The 23,888-nt window shown below is 49.2% G+C and overlaps 1 protein-coding gene across 8 annotated transcripts in view; it reads right to left on the bottom strand.

The window, feature by feature from the left end:
- LOC137429537 (protein-methionine sulfoxide oxidase mical3a) overlaps positions 1–23,888 on the bottom strand; it is a 272,059-nt gene that overhangs the window by 100,899 nt on the left and 147,272 nt on the right. For all 8 annotated transcript variants that reach the window (XM_078778013.1, XM_078778017.1, XM_078778019.1 and 5 more), the window contains 2 exons: positions 7,898–7,945; positions 7,689–7,774 (listed from right to left, as the gene is read on the bottom strand). In XM_078778013.1, coding sequence (XP_078634139.1) covers positions 7,689–7,774; positions 7,898–7,945 — 134 coding nt within the window. The remainder of the gene's footprint in view (positions 1–7,688; positions 7,775–7,897; positions 7,946–23,888) is intronic.

Here is a 23,888-nt window from a genome sequence, read left to right as displayed (position 1 = left end):
AATTCAGATCTTAATGAGGTTATGGCTACGGTAGTAAAGGTTATTAACTTCATAGTTAAGCGATCTGCTCTGCTCGAGGAAATGAACTGCACATGCAAAGATATCCCTCTCCACTCAGCGGTTAGGTGGCTAAGCTGCGGAAAAGTTTTGGAGCGGTTTGTCAGCTGCTTTGATGCCATCAAGGCCTTCCTGGCTGAAAAGGGCCAAAACTACCCAGAACTCGAGGATGAGAAGTGGGTTGTGAAACTTATGTTTCTCACGGATATTACGGGACACCTCAACGAGCTCAATCTCCGACTGCAAGGTGCAGGGCAAACTGTTTTGGACATGTTCGACACATGGACGGCTTTTGTCGGCAAGCTAGCAATCTTTTCAAGCGATGTTGCTACCTCAACTTTCAGCTACTTCAGACACGTAAGGGAGCTGTCCTCGCAGCACAGCATCAGCACCGCTGAAATATGCAAATACATGAGTGAGCTTGAGTCGGAGTTCACAACACGATTTGGGGACTTTCAGAAGTATGGACCCATGTTCTCTTTCTTGATCAAGCCAGACAGCTTTGATGGACACGAATTGGATTTATCTCTGATAGACTGGTTGGATACACAGGACATGGAAATGCAGCTGATTGAGCTGAAGAGTTCAACACTGTGGGTGACTAAGTTTACAGAGCTACGGAAACGACTAGAAACCACGGCAGTGCAAGATCACGGAACCTGCATCTTCACCTGCTGGACATCCGTGCCGAAGAAGTTCAGCTGTCTCCGGAACGTTGCACTGGCTTTGCTGTCAGTCTTCGGGTCAACGTACCTCTGTGAGCAGATATTCTCACACATGAAGAACGTGCTCAGCCCCTCCCGCAGTCGTTTGACAACCGACCACTCCGAAGCATGTGTGCAACTTAAAGTGACTAACTACGACCCCCAGATAATGGAGCTCAGCAAAGGAAAGCAGGGCCAGGGATCACACTGACTGGTAGGCATCTGTTTATTTGTAGTACACATGGGTTTGCATATGTAGCTGTTTGTCCATTTCTTTTTTTCCAACTCAGATGTGGATGTTTTCATGAGGATGGCAGCATTCTTATATAGTTCTGGTATTTCTGTTTGATACAGTTTATTCTCCCTATTTGACATTTGTTTCCAATGCAATACTTTGTAAATGAGTTACTGAAAGCAGTGTTTTGAAATGGGGTCCATGCATATAATTTGTAACCTCATTGGGGACAAATTTTACAATGATAAAATGATCATTATAATGTCCTGATTTATGAGAGATAAATGTTTCTTTAAAATGTTGTTGCTATGCATGTAGCCTATATGGATGGACTAAATTCCATGTCTGTTGGAAATATTTTTTTTATGTGGTGTCATTATTAAACTTAATGTTAAACTTAATGTTGATATGGCACACTAATTAACAAGAACATTTCAAACTGGCACTTCATGTCAAAAAGGTTGCCGACCCCTGCACTAGGTTATCCCCAGTGGTACAAGACATTCATCCAAACTTCATCTTACAGCAATATGATGATGCAAAACACTGAATCGAAATAATTAAAACTTATTTTCAAAAGAAATAGGAAGCGAAAGAGAAAAAAGAAGAAAAGTCCTTCAATGAATGAAATGGCCAGCACCTTCAAGGTCCAGATCTCAATATCATTGAAGCTGTATGGGACTATTTAGACAAGAAACAAAGAAGAACCACCTTTAGAGGCCATGTTTGCCCGCAGAGCAGGGGTTGGCATTTTTTGGGCACCGTGGTCCCCTTTTTGAAGCAATGTTTTATGGCCGGATGCCCTTCCTGCTGCCAACCCTGTTAGTCGCCTCTTGCGACACACAGGGAATTGCCAGTGAACTGGTACTCAATTTGCCGACCTCGGAAGGATGACAGGCTGAGTCAACCCCCCTGGTGTTAATTCAGCGATCCACCGGGATTCGAACCCAGGATCCGAGGATCCCAAGCCGGCAAACCTAACCGCTAAGCCAACACCAGGCTAAACCCACCCAGGACAACACCAACACCAGGACAAATAAAAAGTAAAAGAAACAAGCATTACGCCTCGGTCCCCCGTCGGTGAAGTGATGTGAGTTGACAAAGTGGAAGACGCAAGGCGGCCATCTTGGATTTTGATGTGCCAACCAAATTTTCAATAACGTTCTTCCTTATGCGTAGATACACCCACACACCAGATTAGAAGTTGGTACTTCACTTATTTTTCAAGATATTCCGCTCACAAGGTTCAGACATACATGGCGGCGGCCATCTTGGATTTTGACGTGGCGACCCAATTTTCAATAGTGTTCTTCCTTATGCGTAGGTACACCCACACACCAGATTAGACGATAGTAGTTCGTTTATGTTTCAAGATATTTCGCTCACAAGGTTCAGACATACATGGCGGCGGCCATATTGGATTTTGACGTGGCGACGCAATTTTCAATAGCGTTCTTCCTGATGCGTAGATACACCCACACACCAGATTAGAAGTTAGTAGTTCGTTTATTTTTCAAGATATTTCGCTCACAAGGTTCAGACATATATATGGTGGCAGCCATTTTGGATTTTGACGTGGCGACCCAATTTTCAATATCGTTCTTCCTTATGCGTAGATACACCCACACACCAGATTAGAAGTTAGTAGTTCGTTTATTTTTCAAGATATTCCGCTCACAGGGTTCAGACATTTACTTTTCAAGATATCACGCTCACAAGGGTTAGATATGGTGACAGCCATCTTGGATTTTGACGTGGCGACCTAATTTTCAATAGGGTTCTTCCATATGCCTAGTTGCACCCACACACCAAATTAGAATTCGGTCCTTCGCTTACGCACGCACGGACGCACACACGGACGGAGGGGAAAACCATAGTCCCCCTTTCGCTCCGCGGTGCGACAGGGGACAAAAATAATCCCAGCATCTTATGTTGTTTGGAAGGTATTGGAAGAAGTGTGGAACACCATTCCACAAGTGTTTATAACAAAATTATTTGAAAGTGTCTCCAGAAAAACTTTTGTGGTTTTGAAGGAAAAGGGTGAACGAGTTTATTTCAAGGTATATTCCATATAAATTTGGTTAAGATTTCCTTTTCATAAAGGTGTATTTGTATTGAACACAAACTTTTAGTGTCCTAATGCGTCAGAGGAGAAAATGTAAAATGTGATAATTTTGCAAAGCACTATATATATATATATATACTGTTTATACATACTGTATATATATATATATATATATATATATATATATATATATATATATATATATATATATATATATATATATATATATATATATATATATATATATATATATATATATATATATATTGTATATATATATATATACAAATATATATATATACAAATATATATATATACAAATATATATATATACAAATATATATATATATACAATACATATATATATATATATATATATATATACAGTGAAACCTTGACTTACGAGTTTAATTCGTTCTGTGACCGAGCTCGTAACTCAATTTGCTCGTTTCTCAAATTAAATTTCCCCATTAAAATGCATTGAAATGCTATTAATCCGTTCCAGCCCCCAAAAAACCACACCAATTTTTTTTGAAATATACAGTATATATAAAAATATCTCGCGCTTTATATTTCACCTGTATGCAGCATACAAGTTGGCAGGATGGCCTGGACTGGAGGTACGCACACTTGACTCTAAACTGTCCAGCCTGGGTTTGAATCCCGACCCAGCTATAACCTGTCATGCGTGAATCACAGGCAGGGTGATTCATCAGTGTGTACCGCTAAACTGGGCGCCCCGTTTGCGTCCCATTAGTTGTTGGATGTTAAGGATCTCACCGTGTTTTCCACAAAGAGAAGGCGAGCTATCGCCGGCACTCTGAACAAGTTGTGGCCTGGCATGCTCTTCTCCTCTGCCGTTATATACGTCCTCCTCGGCATCTTTTTCCAGAAGAGCCCTGTCTCGTCACAGTTGAAGATTTGCTGGGGGATGTATCGTTCGGCTTCTATCAGTTCGGCAAAAGTTATTATAAAATCTTCAGCTGCCTTCACATCCGCCTCACCAAGTCGACAACACGCACACCTCGCTCATGTTTTTCGACGATTGCGTGTTTTATATCCAAGCACATCATCCTCTTCTTCTTCTCAGTACTGCCCTTGGCACTCAATTTCTTAGGACCCATGGTGAAAACTAAGAAATTTTCCAAAATAACCAAAATGCGAAAACAAAGCAGCAGCTATATACGGCAGAGATGCTTGCACGGCAAGATAACCACGTAACCGGAACCCACCTGGTGGCGGGTGGCGTAAGCTCCAAAATAACCAAAATGCGAAAACAAAGCAGCAGCGATATACGGCAGAGATGCTTGCACGGCAAGATAACCACGTGACCGGAACCCACCTGGTGGCGGGTGGCGTAAGCTCCAAAATAACCAAAATGCGAAAACAAAGCAGCAGCGATATACGGCAGAGATGCTTGCACGGCAAGATAACCACGTGACCGGAACCCACCTGGTGGCGGGTGGCGTAAGCTCCAAAATAACCAAAATGCGAAAACAAAGCAGCAGCGATATACGGCAGAGATGCTTGCACGGCAAGATAACCACGTGACCGGAACCCACCTGGTGGCGGGTGGCGTAAGCTCCAAAATAACCAAAATGCGAAAACAAAGCAGCAGCGATATACGGCAGAGATGCTTGCACGGCAAGATAACCACGTGACCGGAACCCACCTGGTGGCGGGTGGCGTAAGCTCCAAAATAACCAAAATGCGAAAACAAAGCAGCAGCGATATACGGCAGAGATGCTTGCACGGCAAGATAACCACGTGACCGGAACCCACCTGGTGGCGGGTGGCGTAAGCTCCAAAATAACCAAAATGCGAAAACAAAGCAGCAGCGATATACGGCAGAGATGCTTGCACGGCAAGATAACCACGTGACCGGAACCCACCTGGTGGCGGGTGGCGTAAGCTTGTAACTCAGATCTCGGCTCGCATCTCAAAGCAATAAACCGCCCGAGCGACGGCTCGTATCTCGGCAAACTCGTAAGTTGGTGCACTCGTAAGTCAAGGTTTCAATATAAATATATATATATATATATAAATATATATATATATATAAATATATATATATATAAATATATATATATATATATATATATATATATGTATATATATATACATACACAGTCACGTGAAAAAGTAAGTACACCCCATGTAAAGTTTTGACTTTTTCAACATATTTCAACATACAGCTATTTTATCTTCATTTCATCAATATTGATAGATAAAGGTGATATAATATAACAAATATCATGAAACATTTACATTTTGTAGTCCATTGTATAATTTAAATAAACATAAATGCAAATTTCGCATGTGGAAAAAGTAAGTACACCCTTGGCTCTAATAGGTGGTGTTGCCCCCTTTGGCAGAAACAACCTCAAGTAGGCATTTCTTATAACTGTCTACCAGTCTCTGACATCGACTGGGAGAAATTTTGGCCCACTCCTCCAAGCAGAATTCTTTCAGCTGTGCGATGTTTGAGGGGTTTCTTGCATGCACAGCTTGTTTCAAATCCCCCCACAACATCTCGATGGGATTTAGATCCGGGCTTTCACTTGGCCATTCCAGAACCCTCCATTTCTTTCTTTTCAGCCATTCCTTGGTGGATTTACTGGTATGTTTAGGTTCATTGTCATGTTGCAAGGTCCACCTTCAGTTGAGCTTCAACTTGCTGACAGATGGCCTCACATTATCCTCAAGCACCCTCTGGTACAATGAAGAATTCATAGTGGATTCTATGATGGTGAGCTGCCCAGGCCCTGGACAATGCAGCAGTTGCAGACAATGCAGATAATGCAGCAAAGCTGCCCCAAACCATAATATTTCCACCACCATGCTTTACAGTTGGTATCAGGTTCTTGTGGTCAAATGCTGTCTTTGGTTTTCGCCAAACATGTCTTCTGGTACTGTGGCCAAATAGCTCTACCTTTGACTCATCTGTCCAGAGCACATTGTTCCAGAAGTGCTGGTCTTTGCCTAGGTGTTCATTGGCAAACTTTAGTCTTGCCCTCATGTTCTTTCTGGACAGCAAAGGTTTCCTCCTGGCACAACTCCCATGTCGATCAAATTTGTGCAGCCTCTTTCTAATGGTAGACTCATGCACTTTGACATCAACAGTGGCAAGAGCTACCTGTAGGTCCTGTGATGACATTCTGGGGTTCTTCAAGACTTCTTTCAGCATCTTGCGGTCTGCTCTCGGGCTGAACTTGCTGGGGCAGTCTGGCCTGAACAAGTTGGCAGTTGTTTGGAATCTTCTCCACTTGTAGATGATCTTCCGGACAGTCGAATGATTGATTTCAAATTGTTTGGAGATCTTTTTAAATCCCTTCCCAGACTCGTAGGCATCTATAACCTTCTATCTGAAGGCCTCAGAGAGCTCTTTTGATCTAGGCATGGTGACGCCGCACACTTCAACAACAAAGAGCAAACCAAACGAAATGTCTGAGGTTTAAATAAGACAGGTTCCTCCAAGATCCTCTCTAACGATGTTCTAATCATTTGCACCTGAGCTGGTGCACCTGATTCTAATTTTAGGTATTTGAAGTAGTGATAAATGTAGGGGTGTACTTACTTTTTCCACATGCAAAATTTGCATTTATGTTTATTTAAGTTATACAATGGACTACAAAATGTAAATGTTTCATGATATTTGTTACATTATATCACCTTTATCTATCAATATTGTTGAAATGAAGATCAAATAGCTGTATGTTGAAATATGTTGAAAATGTCAAAACTTTACATGGGGTGTACTTACTTTTTCACGTGACTGTGTGTGTATATCTATATATATTTATATATTGTTGTGATATAGTTGCGTTAGAAGATATAGAAGTTTTAGAATGGGTGCGTTAGAAGATAGGTTACATAGCATTACGTCTCAGTAAAAACATTTTTTTCCTTGTTTTGCTCTGCGGGGAAAAATGGCCTCTAAAGGTGGTTCATGTTACATGATTGAGGCTCATGGAAGAGCTAGATCAGACTGGCATGGAACAAAATGGTAAGGGGGAAAACACCAACAGCAGAGTATAATTGAGAGCGAGATCAAGGGGGGGAGGGGGAAAGACACATGGGAATGTATAAGCTGCACACAAGCTGAACGAAAGACAGTAAATAGAGGAAGGGGAAAGTGGGGATGAAACAGAAAAGGAACAAACCAACCGACAACTAACAAACGAAAAGAGGTGAGGGATTGAGGGTGGAAAGGGGGGAGGGGAGGTCGCAATAATCTGGAAAAGAGAGTCCTTGAGAACGGTGTCACTTTCGGTGGAAGAGATCATGTGTGGATGGGGGATGACCTAAGGTAGTAGTGGATAGCTTTATTGAAGCCCTGGAGAGAATAAGGGGACTGAACTGACTGGGGAAGTTGGTTCTACAGGTGATAGAAAAGAGGAACAAATGAGTGGAAGTGAACAATGAGCCTTGACTTTGGGAGTCTAACAAGAAGAAGACAAATGACAGCATTGAGCCATATTTTGCCATTGACCCATAAACTGAGGAAACTGACACCATAACATTGTACTGTGAACAGTGTCTCATTCAATGTCTTAAATGGAATTCCACAAAGATCATGTGATACTATTTGCAATCTGCTCACAAGGCTGCACTACTTCAGGGTTACCTCTTGCATGTCCAATCCAGTGCTTTGGATGTGAAGTCTCGAGGAACCCTGGGATGGACGCAAAATGTCCTGATAGGTAAATGGCTCTGCAAGGCATTACATTCAAACTTGTCATGAACTCAACACACACAAAATGTGTATGGAAAAAAACAGAAAAAAAGATTATCGCCCTGAAAAGATCCGTAGATCTTGATACAAGCTTGGCTCACCATGTGCAGTTGCTCGTTCCTTTTCATCGTCTTGTTGTGCAGAAATCTCTGTGGAGGCCAAAGTTTTGGGATGCATTATACTTGCACTGCCTGTAGGTGGCATTATGAACACGGGCAACTAACAAAATATATAAAACCTTCAGAATTTGAGATGTGAAATAAAATGGTGCTGAGAAAACGGCAATTCTGACAAAATGGAACCAATTCTAACCACATTACAGCCCTGGACCCCACACCCCAAAACCATACTTACAAATAAAACTAAATGCAATATTATTGTCGATAGATCAGTTTAAGTGGTCCTGTTTGAGTTGACACTATATGGATATACCTCCAGTCACCCACCTGTAAAGTACATCTTCTTCAGAGGTGAGAAAGGAATATTACATTCAATTCTTGTGATATACCATATCTTACAATTGCACATTTAACGACACACCATTCCATTAACAGGATCCTCATTCTTGATGCAAATGTGGCCAGAAGATTTAGCACCTGTGTCCAAATAAGCGTTCAGTATTTTCAGCCCCCAACCAGGCATCAGCTGTTGGGGGGCTTATACGAGTATGACTGGAATTCCAAAAGTAATACCCCAATGTTTTTCTGGAAGAGCATAAACCTCACCAAAATGTTAATACCTAATCTGACATGCCCTAATTTTATCGAAAATCCCCATCCTAATCAATGGCAGGCATTACGTCACTGGGAAACAGGTGCAATCATTCCCTGTCAGTGAAATTAATAGCTCGGCCAGAGAAGGTGGATGGAGGTTATGTTTTCACTCATGTCTGTCTGTCTGTCTGTCTGTCTGTTTGCCTGTGAGCAGGATATCTCAAGAGGTTATGGATAGATTCGGACGAAACTTGGTGGACAGGTTGTGTGTGCGACAAGGACAAATTAATTACATTTTGGTGGAGATCTGGATCCGGACACTAGAATTTTGAAAAAGTGATTCTTCACCATTGAGAGACAGGGCAAAAAGACCCCCCAAAAAACCGATACATAGCATGATATCTCAAAGTTGTGGACGGATTCAGACAAAACTTGGTGAATGAGTTGGGTAGGATACAAGAACAAGCCGATTCAATGTTGGCTATGGTACAGATGTAAATCCAGCCTATCAGTAGGATACCAAATGTAAACTGTTCAGCCTGGCAGGGATATGCACTCTACCGAGTGCCGTTCTCGATCCTCTTTTCCCAGGGCTACTTCACTTCACACATGACATCTGCAGTGTTCTCAAATTTTTATCCACGCAACACATCATTCAGTGTTCTGAAAAGATGATAGTTTGATGTGACTAAATTCGTGCTGTACAGTCGGTGTTCAGTATAGAGCACTCCAGGTTTGGTGATGGCCTTTCTGGTCCGCAAGCTTGTGTGGAGACGTGCATCATCATGCTGAAGCAGCACATCTTTCTGGTAGGACTTGTCTTGTCGCAAACGCATCTTCAGTTTCTTCAGGGTCTCAATGTAGGCTTCAAGGTGCTTTAGACATGATGTCCACAAGGATAACTCCTTTCATACATCAGAAGACAATAGCCATCACTTTTCCCACAGAAGGAACAACCTTAAACTTCTTTTTAAGTGGGAAGTTCAGGTGGTGCCACCAGAGATTATTATTTCATTTCTGGCTGAAAGTGATGAATCCAGGTTGCAGCAACTGCAACAATGCACGACAGAAACATGCCTCGCTCTGCCTCAAAGTACCCAAGCAATTCTGAGCAAACTTCTTTTTGTGACGTCCTACGTCGGGGTGTCCATTGTTTTGGCACACATTTTGTGCAAACCTTTGAATACCTGAAACTGTTGATTATTCTGCTCGCACTGGCTGCACCAATTCCAAAATTCTGCGAGAGTTGTCTCGATTCTGCGGATTGGATGATGTGCCGATTTTGTGGAATCATGTCAGGTAATGGCTGGCTGACCGCCACGTGGATAGTCAGAAAGATCGGGGGTTTTCACCCGCTTCGCCCAGTGGCCAGCAGTACCTTCTATCCAATGTGTCATCACCATTGACGTTCAGCCATTTGTGAATTTCACCCACCGATTACTTCTCTGCAGTCAACAACTCAATTACAGCCCTTTGCTCAAAGTGTGTTTCACTAAAATATGCCATTTCGACTCGTAACAACTGCTGCGCTACCAGTGGGCAGAGAGTGAAACTTCACACTGAGCGTAGGAGGATTGATTCTTCATACACAAAAGTCTCACCTGCACGCATCTCGTTTCCAGAAGAAACAAAAAGGGGGTTAGTACGTTTGGGTCTTATATCTTGGGTGTTGTCAGTCCTCCCGGTCGTCCGTGCATCTGGAGCCTCTACTTTAAAATTACTGGATGCATTTCTTTCATATTCAGCACATGTATCAAATAACATCTTGGCTGGAGTAACGTCAAATTAATTTGAAATCAGAACGAAATGTTATGGGATATGCGATTTTATTTCCAAAATTTTATTTATTTATATACACCTTACTAGCCTTATCCAGAATGAACACACAACTTTGAATTATTTATTTATATACACTATACCATCTCCACCACCTACATACAACCTTGGATTATTTATTTGTATACACTTTACCATCTCCACCACCTACATACAACCTTGGATTATTTATTTGTATACACTATACCATCTCCACCACCTACATACAACCTTGGATTATTTATTTGTATACACTATACCATCTCCACCACCTACATACAACCTTGGATTATTTATTTGTATACACTATACCATCTCCACCACCTACATACAACCTTGGATTATTTATTTGTATACACTATACCATCTCCACCACCTACATACAACCTTGGATTATTTATTTGTATACACTTTACCATCTCCACCACCTACATACAACCTTGGATTATTTATTTGTATACACTTTACCATCTCCACCACCTACATACAACCTTGGATTATTTATTTGTATGCACCTTACCATCTCCACCACCTACATACAACCTTGGATTATTTATTTGTATGCACCTTACCATCTCCACCACCTACATACAACCTTGGATTATTTATTTGTATACACTTTACCATCTCCACCACCTACATACAACCTTGGATTATTTATTTGTATACACTATACCATCTCCACCACCTACATACAACCTTGGATTATTTATTTGTATGCACCTTACCATCTCCACCACCTACATACAACCTTGGATTATTTATTTGTATACACTTTACCATCTCCACCACCTACATACAACCTTGGATTATTTATTTGTATACACTTTACCATCTCCACCACCTACATACAACCTTGGATTATTTATTTGTATACACTATACCATCTCCACCACCTACATACAACCTTGGATTATTTATTTGTATACACTTTACCATCTCCACCACCTACATACAACCTTGGATTATTTATTTGTATACACCTTACCATCTCCACCACCTACATACAACCTTGGATTATTTATTTGTATACACCTTACCATCTCCACCACCTACATACAACCTTGGATTATTTATTTGTATACACCTTACCATCTCCACCACCTACATACAACCTTGGATTATTTATTTGTATACACTTTACCATCTCCACCACCTACATACAACCTTGGATTATTTATTTGTATACACCTTACCATCTCCACCACCTACATACAACCTTGGATTATTTATTTGTATACACTTTACCATCTCCACCACCTACATACAACCTTGGATTATTTATTTGTATACACCTTACCATCTCCACCACCTACATACAACCTTGGATTATTTATTTGTATACACCTTACCATCTCCACCACCTACATACAACCTTGGATTATTTATTTGTATACACTTTACCATCTCCACCACCTACATACAACCTTGGATTATTTATTTGTATACACCTTACCATCTCCACCACCTACATACAACCTTGGATTATTTATTTGTATACACTTTACCATCTCCACCACCTACATACAACCTTGGATTATTTATTTGTATACACCTTACCATCTCCACCACCTACATACAACCTTGGATTATTTATTTGTATACACTATACCATCTCCACCACCTACATACACCCTTGGATTATTTATTTGTATACACTTTACCATCTCCACCACCTACATACAACCTTGGATTATTTATTTGTATACACCTTACCATCTCCACCACCTACATACAACCTTGGATTATTTATTTGTATACACTTTACCATCTCCACCACCTACATACAACCTTGGATTATTTATTTGTATGCACCTTACCATCTCCACCACCTACATACAACCTTGGATTATTTATTTGTATACACTTTACCATCTCCACCACCTACATACAACCTTGGATTATTTATTTGTATACACTTTACCATCTCCACCACCTACATACAACCTTGGATTATTTATTTGTATACACTTTACCATCTCCACCACCTACATACAACCTTGGATTATTTATTTGTATACACCTTACCATCTCCACCACCTACATACAACCTTGGATTATTTATTTGTATACACCTTACCATCTCCACCACCTACATACAACCTTGGATTATTTATTTGTATACACTATACCATCTCCACCACCAACATACAACCTTGGATTATTTATTTGTATACACTATACCATCTCCACCACCTACATACAACCTTGGATTATTTATTTGTATACACCTTACCATCTCCACCACCTACATACAACCTTGGATTATTTATTTGTATACACTATACCATCTCCACCACCTACATACAACCTTGGATTATTTATTTGTATACACCTTACCATCTCCACCACCTACATACAACCTTGGATTATTTATTTGTATACACCTTACCATCTCCACCACCTACATACAACCTTGGATTATTTATTTGTATACACTATACCATCTCCACCACCAACATACAACCTTGGATTATTTATTTGTATACACTATACCATCTCCACCACCTACATACAACCTTGGATTATTTATTTGTATACACTTTACCATCTCCACCACCTACATACAACCTTGGATTATTTATTTGTATACACTATACCATCTCCACCACCTACATACAACCTTGGATTATTTATTTGTATACACTTTACCATCTCCACCACCTACATACAACCTTGGATTATTTATTTGTATACACTATACCATCTCCACCACCTACATACAACCTTGGATTATTTATTTGTATACACTTTACCATCGCCACCACCTACATACAACCTTGGATTATTTATTTATGTATTTGCCTTTTAGCGCTCTACTACTGACATTGCATCTCGATTTATTTATTTATATATTCTTCACTGTATGAACAAGCAACACACAACAACCAACACACAACAACATAAATATTTATTTATTTATTTGTACTGTACACTACCAGTCAAAAGTTTTAGAACACCTCAATTTTTCCAGTTTTTATTGAAATTTACGCAGTTTAATGTCTCAACGTACTCTGAAATTAAGCATAGAACAAATAAACAATTGGAGATAAAAAAGAAATCATAGAATCATTTTGTTTAACAAAATTTCATTTAAATTTTTGACTCAGCAAAGTAGCCAACTTTTGCAGATATAACCGCCGAACACACTCGTGGCATTCTTTCTGCAATGGAAATCAAATATTGTTCGGGAAGTTCTTCCCAACACTGTTGCAGAAGTTCCCACAAATGTGTTGCACTTGTAGGTTGCTTTGCTTTCACCCTTCTGTCCAGTTCATCCCAAACCAGCTCGATGGGGTTTAAGTCTGGAGACTGTGCCGACCATTCCATGATTTGAAGCCGACCGTCTTGTTCTTTTCCTCGAAGGTAGTTTTGACATAGCCTGGAGGTGTGTTTAGGGTCATTATCTTGCTGTAGGATGAACCCCTGACCAACGAGGCGAATACCAGAGAGTATTGCATGGCGCTGCAAAATGCTGTGGTAGCCCTTTTGGTTCAGGGTGCTAGTCACTCTTTGCAAGTCGCCGACTCTGGATCCAGCAAAACAGCCCCAGACCATCACGCTTCCTCCTCCATGTTTGACAGTTGGTGTCACACACTGAGGAACCATCCTTTCACCTACGCGACGGTGTACAAAAACCCTGCGTGATGAACCAAAGATTTCAAATTTTGATTCATCGGTCCATAAGACCTTCTTCCAGTCTTCAGTCGTCTACTGGCGGTGCTTCATGGCCCAGGCAAGCCTCTTTTTCTTATTTTGCCATCTTAGCAATGGCTTTCTTACTGCCACTCGACCTGTCAAACCTGCAGCTCGAAGTCTTCTCTTCATAGTTGAAACTGAGACTTGCTTACTTCGATCAGTGTTAAGCTGTGCTTGAAGCTGTTGTCCTGTGAGCCGCCTATCACGCAAGCTGTTGACTCTCAGAATCTTCTGATTCTGTTGTGGCTTTGGGTCTGCCAGACCTCTTCCTGTCAGATCTTCCTCAAGTTTCCAATGTACTACTTCCTGCAGTACAATATTGTCCAAATAGTGCTTCAGAGGGTGTAATAACAGTCTGTTCCAATACTGCTTTCATACAGACAGGGGATTTGTAATCAAGTAATCAGCAGAGGTTGGGACACCTATAGGAATTGTTTGCATCAACTTTCAAGGCTTAATTTACTTACATTGCTGCAGAACAGCTGTAAGTTGTTAACCCATTACTTGTTCCCTGAAGAAGGCCTTTTTTAACTCAACTGGACTACCGTCCAGTTGAGTTCATCACATACTGAACCCTCCGGCGTCCGTCGTCTGTCATCTGTCGTCCATTAACTTTTCGACGTTAACACTCCAGCGTCCACAAATATCAACAGATTCTGATCAAACTTGACATGCAGCATCCTTACCCCAAGGACCAGGTTGGTATTACATTTCAGCCCGATCCGTTGAAAAATGGCGGACTTAGGCGACCATTTTGTTTTTGGTCATCAAAACGACGTTAACACTCTAGCGTCCACAAATATGAACAGATTTTGATCAAACTTAGATTGTTTAACCCTTACCACACAAGGTAGGTTGCTATTGCATTCCAACCCGATCCGTCACAAAATGGCCGCCATAGGCCGCCATTTTTTTCAGCTCTGAAACGACGTTAAGACTTTAACGTCTACAAATAAATATGGATTTTGATCAAACTTGGTGTGTGAGACTCTTACCACACAAGGTAGGTTGCTATCTTAAGTCAAATCTAGTACAGCCAACTGACCTACTTTAAAGTTGTCCAGTCAGTTCAGTTGAGTTCTGCTTCCCTGGAAGCTCTACCTACTTTAAAGTTGTCCAGTCAGTTCAGTTGAGTTCTGCTTCCCTGGAAGCTCTACCTACTTTAAAGTTGTCCAGTCAGTTCAGTTGAGTTCTGCTTCCCTGGAAGCTCTAGTTTACAATATAACTGTGCAATTTACTTTATTTTCCCGTTTTTGCTAACCTAAACTTTTTTTAAACTTCGAGCAGTTTACTGCTTACCTTTGTACCCTTTCAGGTTATTCACTGGAATTGAATCGCTTAAATTTCAATAAAAAGTGGAAAAATTGAGGTGTTCTAAAACTTTTGACCGGTAGTGTATACACTTTACCATTCTACAACATACATGCAAACCTGAATTATTTATCTATTCATATACATGTCACCATCACCACTACCAACATAAATACACACTTTACCATATCCACCACCAACACATAACCTTGAATTATTTATTTATTTAGGTATTATTTGATTATACTGTGGCGGACACAAAAGCCCACTGGCGTGGTGACATCATTCCACGCACCAAGTGGGCGGTGGCCACGCCCGAGGGGTAGGCGTGGCCTCATGATATACACCGGGCGACCAGCCCGGAGGAGTTCAGTGTTACAGTGTAGTCTTACAATAAAGACGTTTATATGTTACCGCTTGTCCGCTTCCTCCTTGCTCACAAGCAGCGCGCGTAACGCCGCGCTTTACTGGTGACCCTCGACGTTGGATCTGCCGTAGCGATCCTTCCGAACACGACGCCATTGCAATGGCCAACGACAAGGCAATGGCGATTAAACTTCCCGAATTTTGGGAGGCCCAGGCCGAAGTCTGGTTCGTTCAAGCCGAAGCCCAATTTCAGCTTCGGCGCCTCACCAACGACGACCTGCGCTACTGCCATGTCGTCGCCTCCCTCGGGCCCGGCACGGCCGCTCGAGTTGTGTCCGTCCTTCGCCACCCACCGGACGGCCACAAGTACGAGGCACTCAAGCGGCTACTCCTAGCCACGTTCGGCCTCACGGACGACGCACGGGCCGATCGCCTCCTGGATCTCCCCGAGCTCGGTGAGACGCGCCCGTCGGTCCGAATGGACCATATGCTGTCACTGTTGGGCGACGAAGCCCCCGGTTCGCTATTCCGGGCGCTTTTCCGTCGCCAACTTCCAGCGCAGGTTCGCCTCGCGTTGGCCGGGACCGGGCTAACGGAACCCCGAGCATTGGCGGCCGAGGCGGACAAGTACTTCGCCGCTTCGGACACGTGGGCGAGCGTTGGCGTGGCCGTCACGGCCTTCGACGCTGATGTTCCACAGCATCATCTTCTACAGCACGCTGATGTTCCACAGCATCATCTTCTACAGCACGCTGATGTTCCACAGCATCATCTTCTACAGCACGCGGATGTTCCACAGCATCATCTTCTACAGCACGCTGTGGTTCAGCAGCATGCTGATACGCACCTCGTGAACGCCGCCACGCCCCGCCCACCGCCGCGGCGAAAACCGCCACCGCGGGGAAACCCGTCGACTCCACCGGCCTGGCGGAGCCAGCCGCGCTCCTCCAGCTCCACCACCTGGTGCTGGTTCCACGCCAAGTTCGGCCACGAAGCTCGGCGGTGTCATCCGCCGTGCTCCTTCAACGGGTCGGGAAACGCCCGGGCCGGCGCTCAATTGTGGCGATGAGCGCCGGCCGTTCGAGCAGCCTGCTGTTCATAACGGACACCTTCTCCGGGCGCCGTTACCTGTGCGACACGGGAGCACAGGTGAGTGTCATTCCCGCCGGCACGTCAGACAAGCACGCCGCGGGTGGGGGCCCCGCGCTGCTTGCCGCGAACGGGACGCCCATCCGTACGTACGGAAAACGCTGCCTCTCTCTGCGGTTTGGAGGGCAGGTTTTCCGATGGACGTTCGTCACCGCCGACGTGCCCATGGCACTGCTTGGCGCGGACTTCCTGTGCGCTAATGGGCTCCTGGTCGACGTCAAGCGCAGACGGCTTGTCCAGGCCGAGATGTTCAGCTCGCTCGCATGTGCGTTGCCCAGCTCAACGAGCGGCTTGCCAAGCGGCTTGCCGAACGATTCGGTTCCGGCCACGTTGGTCTGTACGCTTCCGGCAGCGGACGCATTCACCCGCCTCCTCGCCGGCTTCCCGGCCCTCACGCGCCCCACCTTCTCGGCGGGGGCCGTCAAGCACGGGGTGGCCCATCACATCCCCACCGTCGGGCCACCGGTCTACGCCCGGGCACGCCGCCTCGAGCCGACGAAGCTGGCGGTGGCAAAAGCGGAGCTCGCTACCCTGGAGCGACTCGGCATCGTTCGGCGCTCAGAGAGCACTTGGGCGTCGCCGCTGCACATCGTGCCGAAGCCCGGCGGGGGATGGCGACCGTGCGGGGACTATCGCCGTCTCAATGACGCCACGACTCCCGACCGCTACCCCGTCCCCCACATTCAGGACTTTTCCGCCCGTTTGGCGGGCAGGTCCTTCTTCTCGAAGGTGGACCTCATACGCGGCTACCATCAGGTCCCCGTCAGGCCGGAGGACGTCCCGAAGACGGCGGTCATCACGCCATTCGGACTCTTCGAGTTCCTGCGCATGCCCTTCGGTCTGAAGAATGCGGCTCAGGCGTTCCAGCGACTGATGGACAGCGTCCTGCGCGACTTGGATTTTGTCTACGTCTACCTGGACGATATCCTCGTCGCCAGCGCGTCCCGCGAAGAGCACCTACGCCACCTCCGCGCGCTCTTCGAACGCCTGGGCCAGCATGGCCTGATTGTGAACCCCGCAAAGTGCCGGTTCGGCGCCGCCACAATCGATTTTCTGGGGCACCGTGTCACCAGGCACGGAGCCGTCCCCCTGCCGGCCAAGGTGGAGGCGGTGAAGGGGTTTCCGCGCCCCCGCACGATCAGAGGGCTGCAGGAGTTCCTGGGCATGGTGAACTTTTACCATCGCTTCCTGCCCCGTATCGCCCAGCTCCTGCGCCCCCTGCACGAAGCTCTCCGAGGTAAGCCGGGCAAAGGCGACGTTACCTGGACCGAGCAGATGGACACGGCGTTCACGGGCGCGAAGCTCGCCTTGGCTAACGCCACCATGCTCGCGCACCCGGCGCCCGATGCACCGATCGCCCTCACCACCGATGCCTCGGACTACGCGGTGGGCGCGGTGCACGAGCAATGGGTGCGTGGAGCTTGGCAACCGCTGGCGTTCTTTAGCCGGCAGCTTCGCCCGCCCGAACGCCGTTACAGTACCTTCGACCGCGAGTTGCTCGGACTTCACTTGGCGGTCAGGCACTTCCGCCATCTGCTCGAGGGCCGGGCGTTCACTGCCTTCGTCGACCACAAGCCGCTGATCTTCGCGATGGGCAAGGTCACCGAGCCGTGGTCGGCCCGGCAGCAGCGTCACCTCTCGGCCGTGTCCGAGTACACGACGGACATCCAGCACGTCGCGGGGAAGGACAACCCGGTTGCGGATTGCCTTTCCCGGGCCGTCGCCCACGCAGTCCACCTCGGCATCGACTATGCCCGGATGGCAGCGGACCAGGCCGCTGACCCCGACGTCCAGGCCTTGCGGACCGCCGTCACGGGCCTCCGCGTCACCGAGGTGCCGTTCGACGGCGCGGGCGCGGCCCTCTTGTGCGACGTCTCCCTCGGGCGTCCTCGCCCCATTGTGCCCGCGGGCTGGCAGCGCCAGGTGTTTGACGCCATCCACGGCCTGTCCCACCCGGGCGCGAGGGCCTCCCAAAGGCTGATCGCCGACAAGTTCGTCTGGCATGGCCTCCGGAAGGCCGTCCGCGGCTGGGCCAGGACATGCCTCGCATGCCAGCGTGCCAAGGTGCACCGGCACACCCAGGCCCCGTTGGCCCCGTTCACGGTGCCGGAACGCCGGTTTGACCACGTCCACGTGGACCTGGTGGGACCTCTGCCCCCCTCGCGGGGTTTCACCCACGTCCTCACCATGGTGGACCGCACCACCCGGTGGCCGGAGGCCGTGCCCTTGGCGTCGACAACGGCGGCCGATGTCGCGCAGGCTTTCATCGCCACCTGGGTCGCCCGGTTCGGCGCCCCCTCAGACATCTCATCCGACCGCGGCCCCCAGTTCACCTCGGAGCTCTGGGGGGCGGTTGCGCAGGGGCTCGGGGTCCGGCTGCACCGAACCACGGCCTACCACCCCCAGGCTAACGGCCTGTGTGAGCGATTTCACCGCTCATTGAAGGCCGCGCTCTGGGCCACCCTCCGCGACGGCGGCTGGGTCGACAGGCTCCCCTGGGTCCTGCTGGGCCTCCGGACGGCGCCCAAGGAGGACCTGCGTGCATCCGCGGCGGAGTTGGTCTTCGGGCAACCGCTGCGGGTGCCGGGCGAGTTCCTCCCCGACTCCACGGCACCATGGTCCGCGGCACAGCAGCGCTCCGCTCTGCAAGAGACCGCCCAAAGGTTCGCCTCGGTGCCAACGGCATGCCACGGGCACCCACCGACGCACGTCGCCCCGGAGCTTCGCACGGCGGAGTACGTCTTCGTCCGCTACGATGCCCATCGGACACCACTGCGGCCCCCGTACGACGGGCCTTTCCGCGTGCTGGAGACCGGGGCGAAGCACTTCACCCTGGACATCGGCGGTACTCCTGACCGCGTTTCGGTAGACCGCCTCAAGCCGGCCCACCTCGATGTGGACCATCCACCGCCAGTGGCCCGACCCCCACGTCGGGGCCGCCCTCCTGCGGGCAGACCCCCGGCACCGCCCAGCCCCGCCGCCACGGCGCCCCCCGGTCCTGCACCCATCCCAGGGGCAGCCAGGGGCATCCCACCTGGTATCCCTGCACCCCGGACGCCGCCGATCGCCAGGGGGCGCTTCGGCCGGGTCATTCGACTGCCCCACAAACTGGCCCTCCAGGTGCGCGGGAATTCTGGGGGGGCGCGTGTGGCGGACACAAAAGCCCACTGGCGTGGTGACATCATTCCACGCACCAAGTGGGCGGTGGCCACGCCCGAGGGGTAGGCGTGGCCTCATGATATACACCGGGCGACCAGCCCGGAGGAGTTCAGTGTTACAGTGTAGTTTTACAATAAAGACGTTTATATGTTACCGCTTGTCCGCTTCCTCCTTGCTCACAAGCAGCGCGCGTAACGCCGCGCTTTAATACTCTGATTTATTTTTATTATACTGTGGGAGCTGTGCTCGCACGATAAAGCCAGACAAAATGGACGACACAGGAACAAAGTTTCACTGAGCTATTTATTTAGCTCAAAACCAAAGAACTCAAAAGCACACGCAATCCGCCCCTCAAATGGGCGGCAATTTATATCGCAAACTGAACACACAAAAGCCACACCTCTCAGGCGGGGCGTGGTATGCAAAATAGGTAAGTCACGCCTCTCGACGGGGCGTGGTATGCAAGGCAAGTGTTCGCCCGAGAAGGGCAAGTCTGGACACGCCCGGGCGAGTCCAGACACATGACCGCTCGCCGGTTGCGTCATCGGCCGGTGCACGGTAATTGTGTCATGCTTCCGGTAACCGCTACATGCGCCCCCCCAGAATTAACCTGCACCGGGAGAGTCAGTTTAAGGGGGGTCCTGGTGACCCGGCCAAAACGACCCCTGGTGATTCGTGTGGGGGTGGTAGGCGGCGTGGCGGTGGATGGTCGGGCGGGGGGCTTGGTTGACGGGGGACGGCCCCGTCGTGGAGGAAGGGCCAACCGTTGAGGTTGGTCGAGGTCCAAATGGGCCGGCTTGAGGTGGTCCACGGAGATGCGGTCCGGCTTGCCGCCGATGTCGACGATGAATGACTTGTCATCCCTCTGCAGGACCCGGAAAGGTCCATCGTACGGCGGCCGGAGCGGTCCCCGGTGTGCCGGATAAAAACGTACTCCGCAGTGCGAAGTGCTGGGGGGACGTGGGGCTGGGGGCAGCCGTGGTGGGACGTGGGCATGGGGGCAAATCTCCTGGTGGCCTCCTGGAGGTCCGAGCGTTGGCGAGCCGCGGACCAGGGGCCGGTGGTGTCAGGGATGAATTCGCCCGGCACGCGCAGTGGCTGGCCGTAGACCAGCTCGGCGGTGGAAGCCTGGAGGTCCTCTTTAGGGGCCGTTCGGAGGCCCAATAGGACCCACGGGAGCCTGTCGGCCCAACTGTCGTCCTGGAGGCTGGCTCTGAGAGCGGCGTTCATCGAGCGGTGGAACCGCAGTTGGCTTGGGGGTGGTAGGCCGTGGTGCGGTGTAGCTTGACCCCCAAGGCCTGGGCGACCGCGCCCCAAAGCTCGGAGGTGAATTGCAGGCCTCTGTCGGAGGAGATGTCCGAGGGCGCGCCGAAACGGGCAATCCAAGTGCCAATGAAGGCCTGCGCCACGTCGGCGGATGTTGTTGATGCCAGCGGGATGGCCTCCGGCCACCTGGTGGTCCTATCCACCATCGTGAAGAGGTGGGTGAAGCCCCGCGAGGGGGGAAGGGGTCCCACCAGGTCCACATTGACGTGGTCGAAGCGCCGCGCGGGCATGTCGAATGGTGCCAACAGGGCCTGGATGTGCCGGTGGACCTTCGCGTGCTGGCAGGTGACACAGGCATTGACCCAGTCGCGGACGTCCTTACGGAGCCCGTGCCAGACGAACTTTGCTGCCACGAGCTTCTGTGATGCTTTCCGGCCTGGGTGGGAAAGGCCGTGGAGGGCGTCAAAAATGTGCCGCTGCCATCCGGTGGGCACGATGGGGCGAGGTTGGCCCAGGGAAACGTCGCACAGGAGAACTGTGCCTGTGTCCTCGAAGGGGACGTCGGCCAACCGCAGGCCTATGTCCGCTGTCCGGAGGGCTTGCACCGTGGGGTCGGCGGTCTGGTCGGCCGCCATGCAGGCGAAGTCCACACCCAGGTGGACGGCGTTCGCGCCGGACCGGGAGAGGCAATCGGCCACAGCGTTGTCCTTGTCCGCGACGTGCCGGATGTCCGTCGTAAATTCAGACACGGCGGAGAGGTGGCTCTGCTGGCGGGCCGACCACGGCTCCGTAACCTTGGCCATAGCGAAGACCAGGGGTTTGTGGTCCACAAACGCCGTGAACGGGCAGCCCTCCAAAATATGGTGGAAATGGCGAACAGCCAGGTAAAGGCCGAGGAGCTCGCGGTCGAAAGCGCTATACATGCGCTCGTTAGGGCGAAGCTGCCGGCTGAAGAAGGCCAGCGGTTGCCAAGCCCCGTTCACCCATTGTTCATGCACGGCGCCCACCGCGTAGTCGGAAGCGTCCGTGGTGAGGGCGATGGGTGCGTCGAGCGCCGGGTGCGCCAGCATGGTCGCGTTGGCGAGGGCCAACTTTGCGCCCGTGAATGCCGCGTCCATCTCTGTGGTCCAGGCGACGTCATGCTTGGCCGGCTTGCCCCGGAGGGCGTCGCACAGGGGGCGCATGAGTTGGGCGGCGCGAGGCACGAACCGGTGGTAGAAATTTACCATCCCCAAAAATTCCTGTCGGGCCTTGATTGAGCGGGTGCGCGGGAAACTTGTGACTGCCTCCACCTTGGTAGGCAGCGGGACGGCCCCGCGCTTCGTGATGCGGTGCCCCAGGAAGTCGACGGCCGTTACGCCAAACTGGCATTTTGCCGGGTTGATGATGAGGCCGTGCTGGCCGAGGCGCTCGAAAAGCGTGCGCAGGTGGACGAGGTGCTCCGCCCGGGAAGTGCTGGCGATGAGAATGTCATGCAGGTAGACGAACAGAAAGGTGAGATCGCGCAGCACACTGTCCATCAGCCGCTGGAAGGCCTGGGCCGCGTTCTTAAGGCCGAACGGCATTCGGAGGAACTCGAAGAGGCCAAAAGGTGTAATTACAGCCGTCTTCGGAACGTTGGCCGGCCGGACAGGTACCTGGTGGTAGCCCTGAATAAGGTCGACCTTGGAGAAGATCACCCGCACGCAAAACGGGTGGAAAAGTCCTGTATGTGTGGTATCGGGTACCGGTCGGGGGTGGTGGCGTCGTTGAGGCGGCGGTAATCGCCGCATGGTCGCCATCCGCCACCCGGTTTGAGCACGATGTGCAGGGGCGAGGCCCATGCACTATTCGAGCGTCGCACAATGCCCAATCGCTCCAGCGCATCGAATTCCGCCTTCGCCATGGTGAGTTTGGCCGGGTCGAGGCGGCGAGCCCTGGCGTAGACTGGTGGACCTGTGGTCGGGGATGTGGTGTTCAACGCCGTGCTTGACGGCGACGGCCGAAAACGTCAGCTGCGTGAGGGCGGGAAACTCGGCGAGTAGGCGGGTGAAATCGTCCACGGCCGGGAGCGCGCAGGCTAGCTTGGTCGGAGCGGAGCCGCTCAATGAGCAAGCGAGCGAGCTGAAGGTCTCCGCGTTGATGAGCCGACGCCGTTTGACGTCGACCAAAAGCCCATGCGCACAAAGAAAATCTGCACCCAGCAAGGCCATGGGCACGTTCGCCGTGATGAAGTCCCACCTGAATCGCTGGCCCCCGAAGCAGAATACGACGCTGCGTGAACCGAAGGTGCGGATGGAGGAACCGTTGGCGGTGAACAAGGCGGGGCCGCATAGCGCGGCCTGTTTGTCCTGCACCGAGGCGGGTATCACGCTCAGCTGAGCGCCGGTGTCACACAAAAAACGCCGCCCGGACTCCGTGTCCGTGATAAACAGAAGGCTGCCTGAAAGGCCGATGCTCATGGCAGGCAGCGAGCGCCGGCCTGGTCGTTTCCCAACCTGCCGAAAGTGCACGGTGGGCGGCACATTCTGGCCTTCTGCCCGAACCTGGCGTGGTAATAGCACATGGTCCGCTCTGGTGGAGGCTCCGGCGGTCGCGTCGGGTTCGGTCGACGGGGCGTCACGGAAGCCGCTGC

This window comes from Myxine glutinosa, chromosome 1 (genome assembly GCF_964187855.1).
Source record: "Myxine glutinosa chromosome 1, kmMyxGlut1.1, whole genome shotgun sequence".
Classification (NCBI taxonomy): domain Eukaryota; kingdom Metazoa; phylum Chordata; class Myxini; order Myxiniformes; family Myxinidae; genus Myxine; species Myxine glutinosa.
The sequence above is the reverse complement of the archived record's forward strand: the minus strand, read 5'-3'. Positions and strand labels throughout refer to the sequence as shown.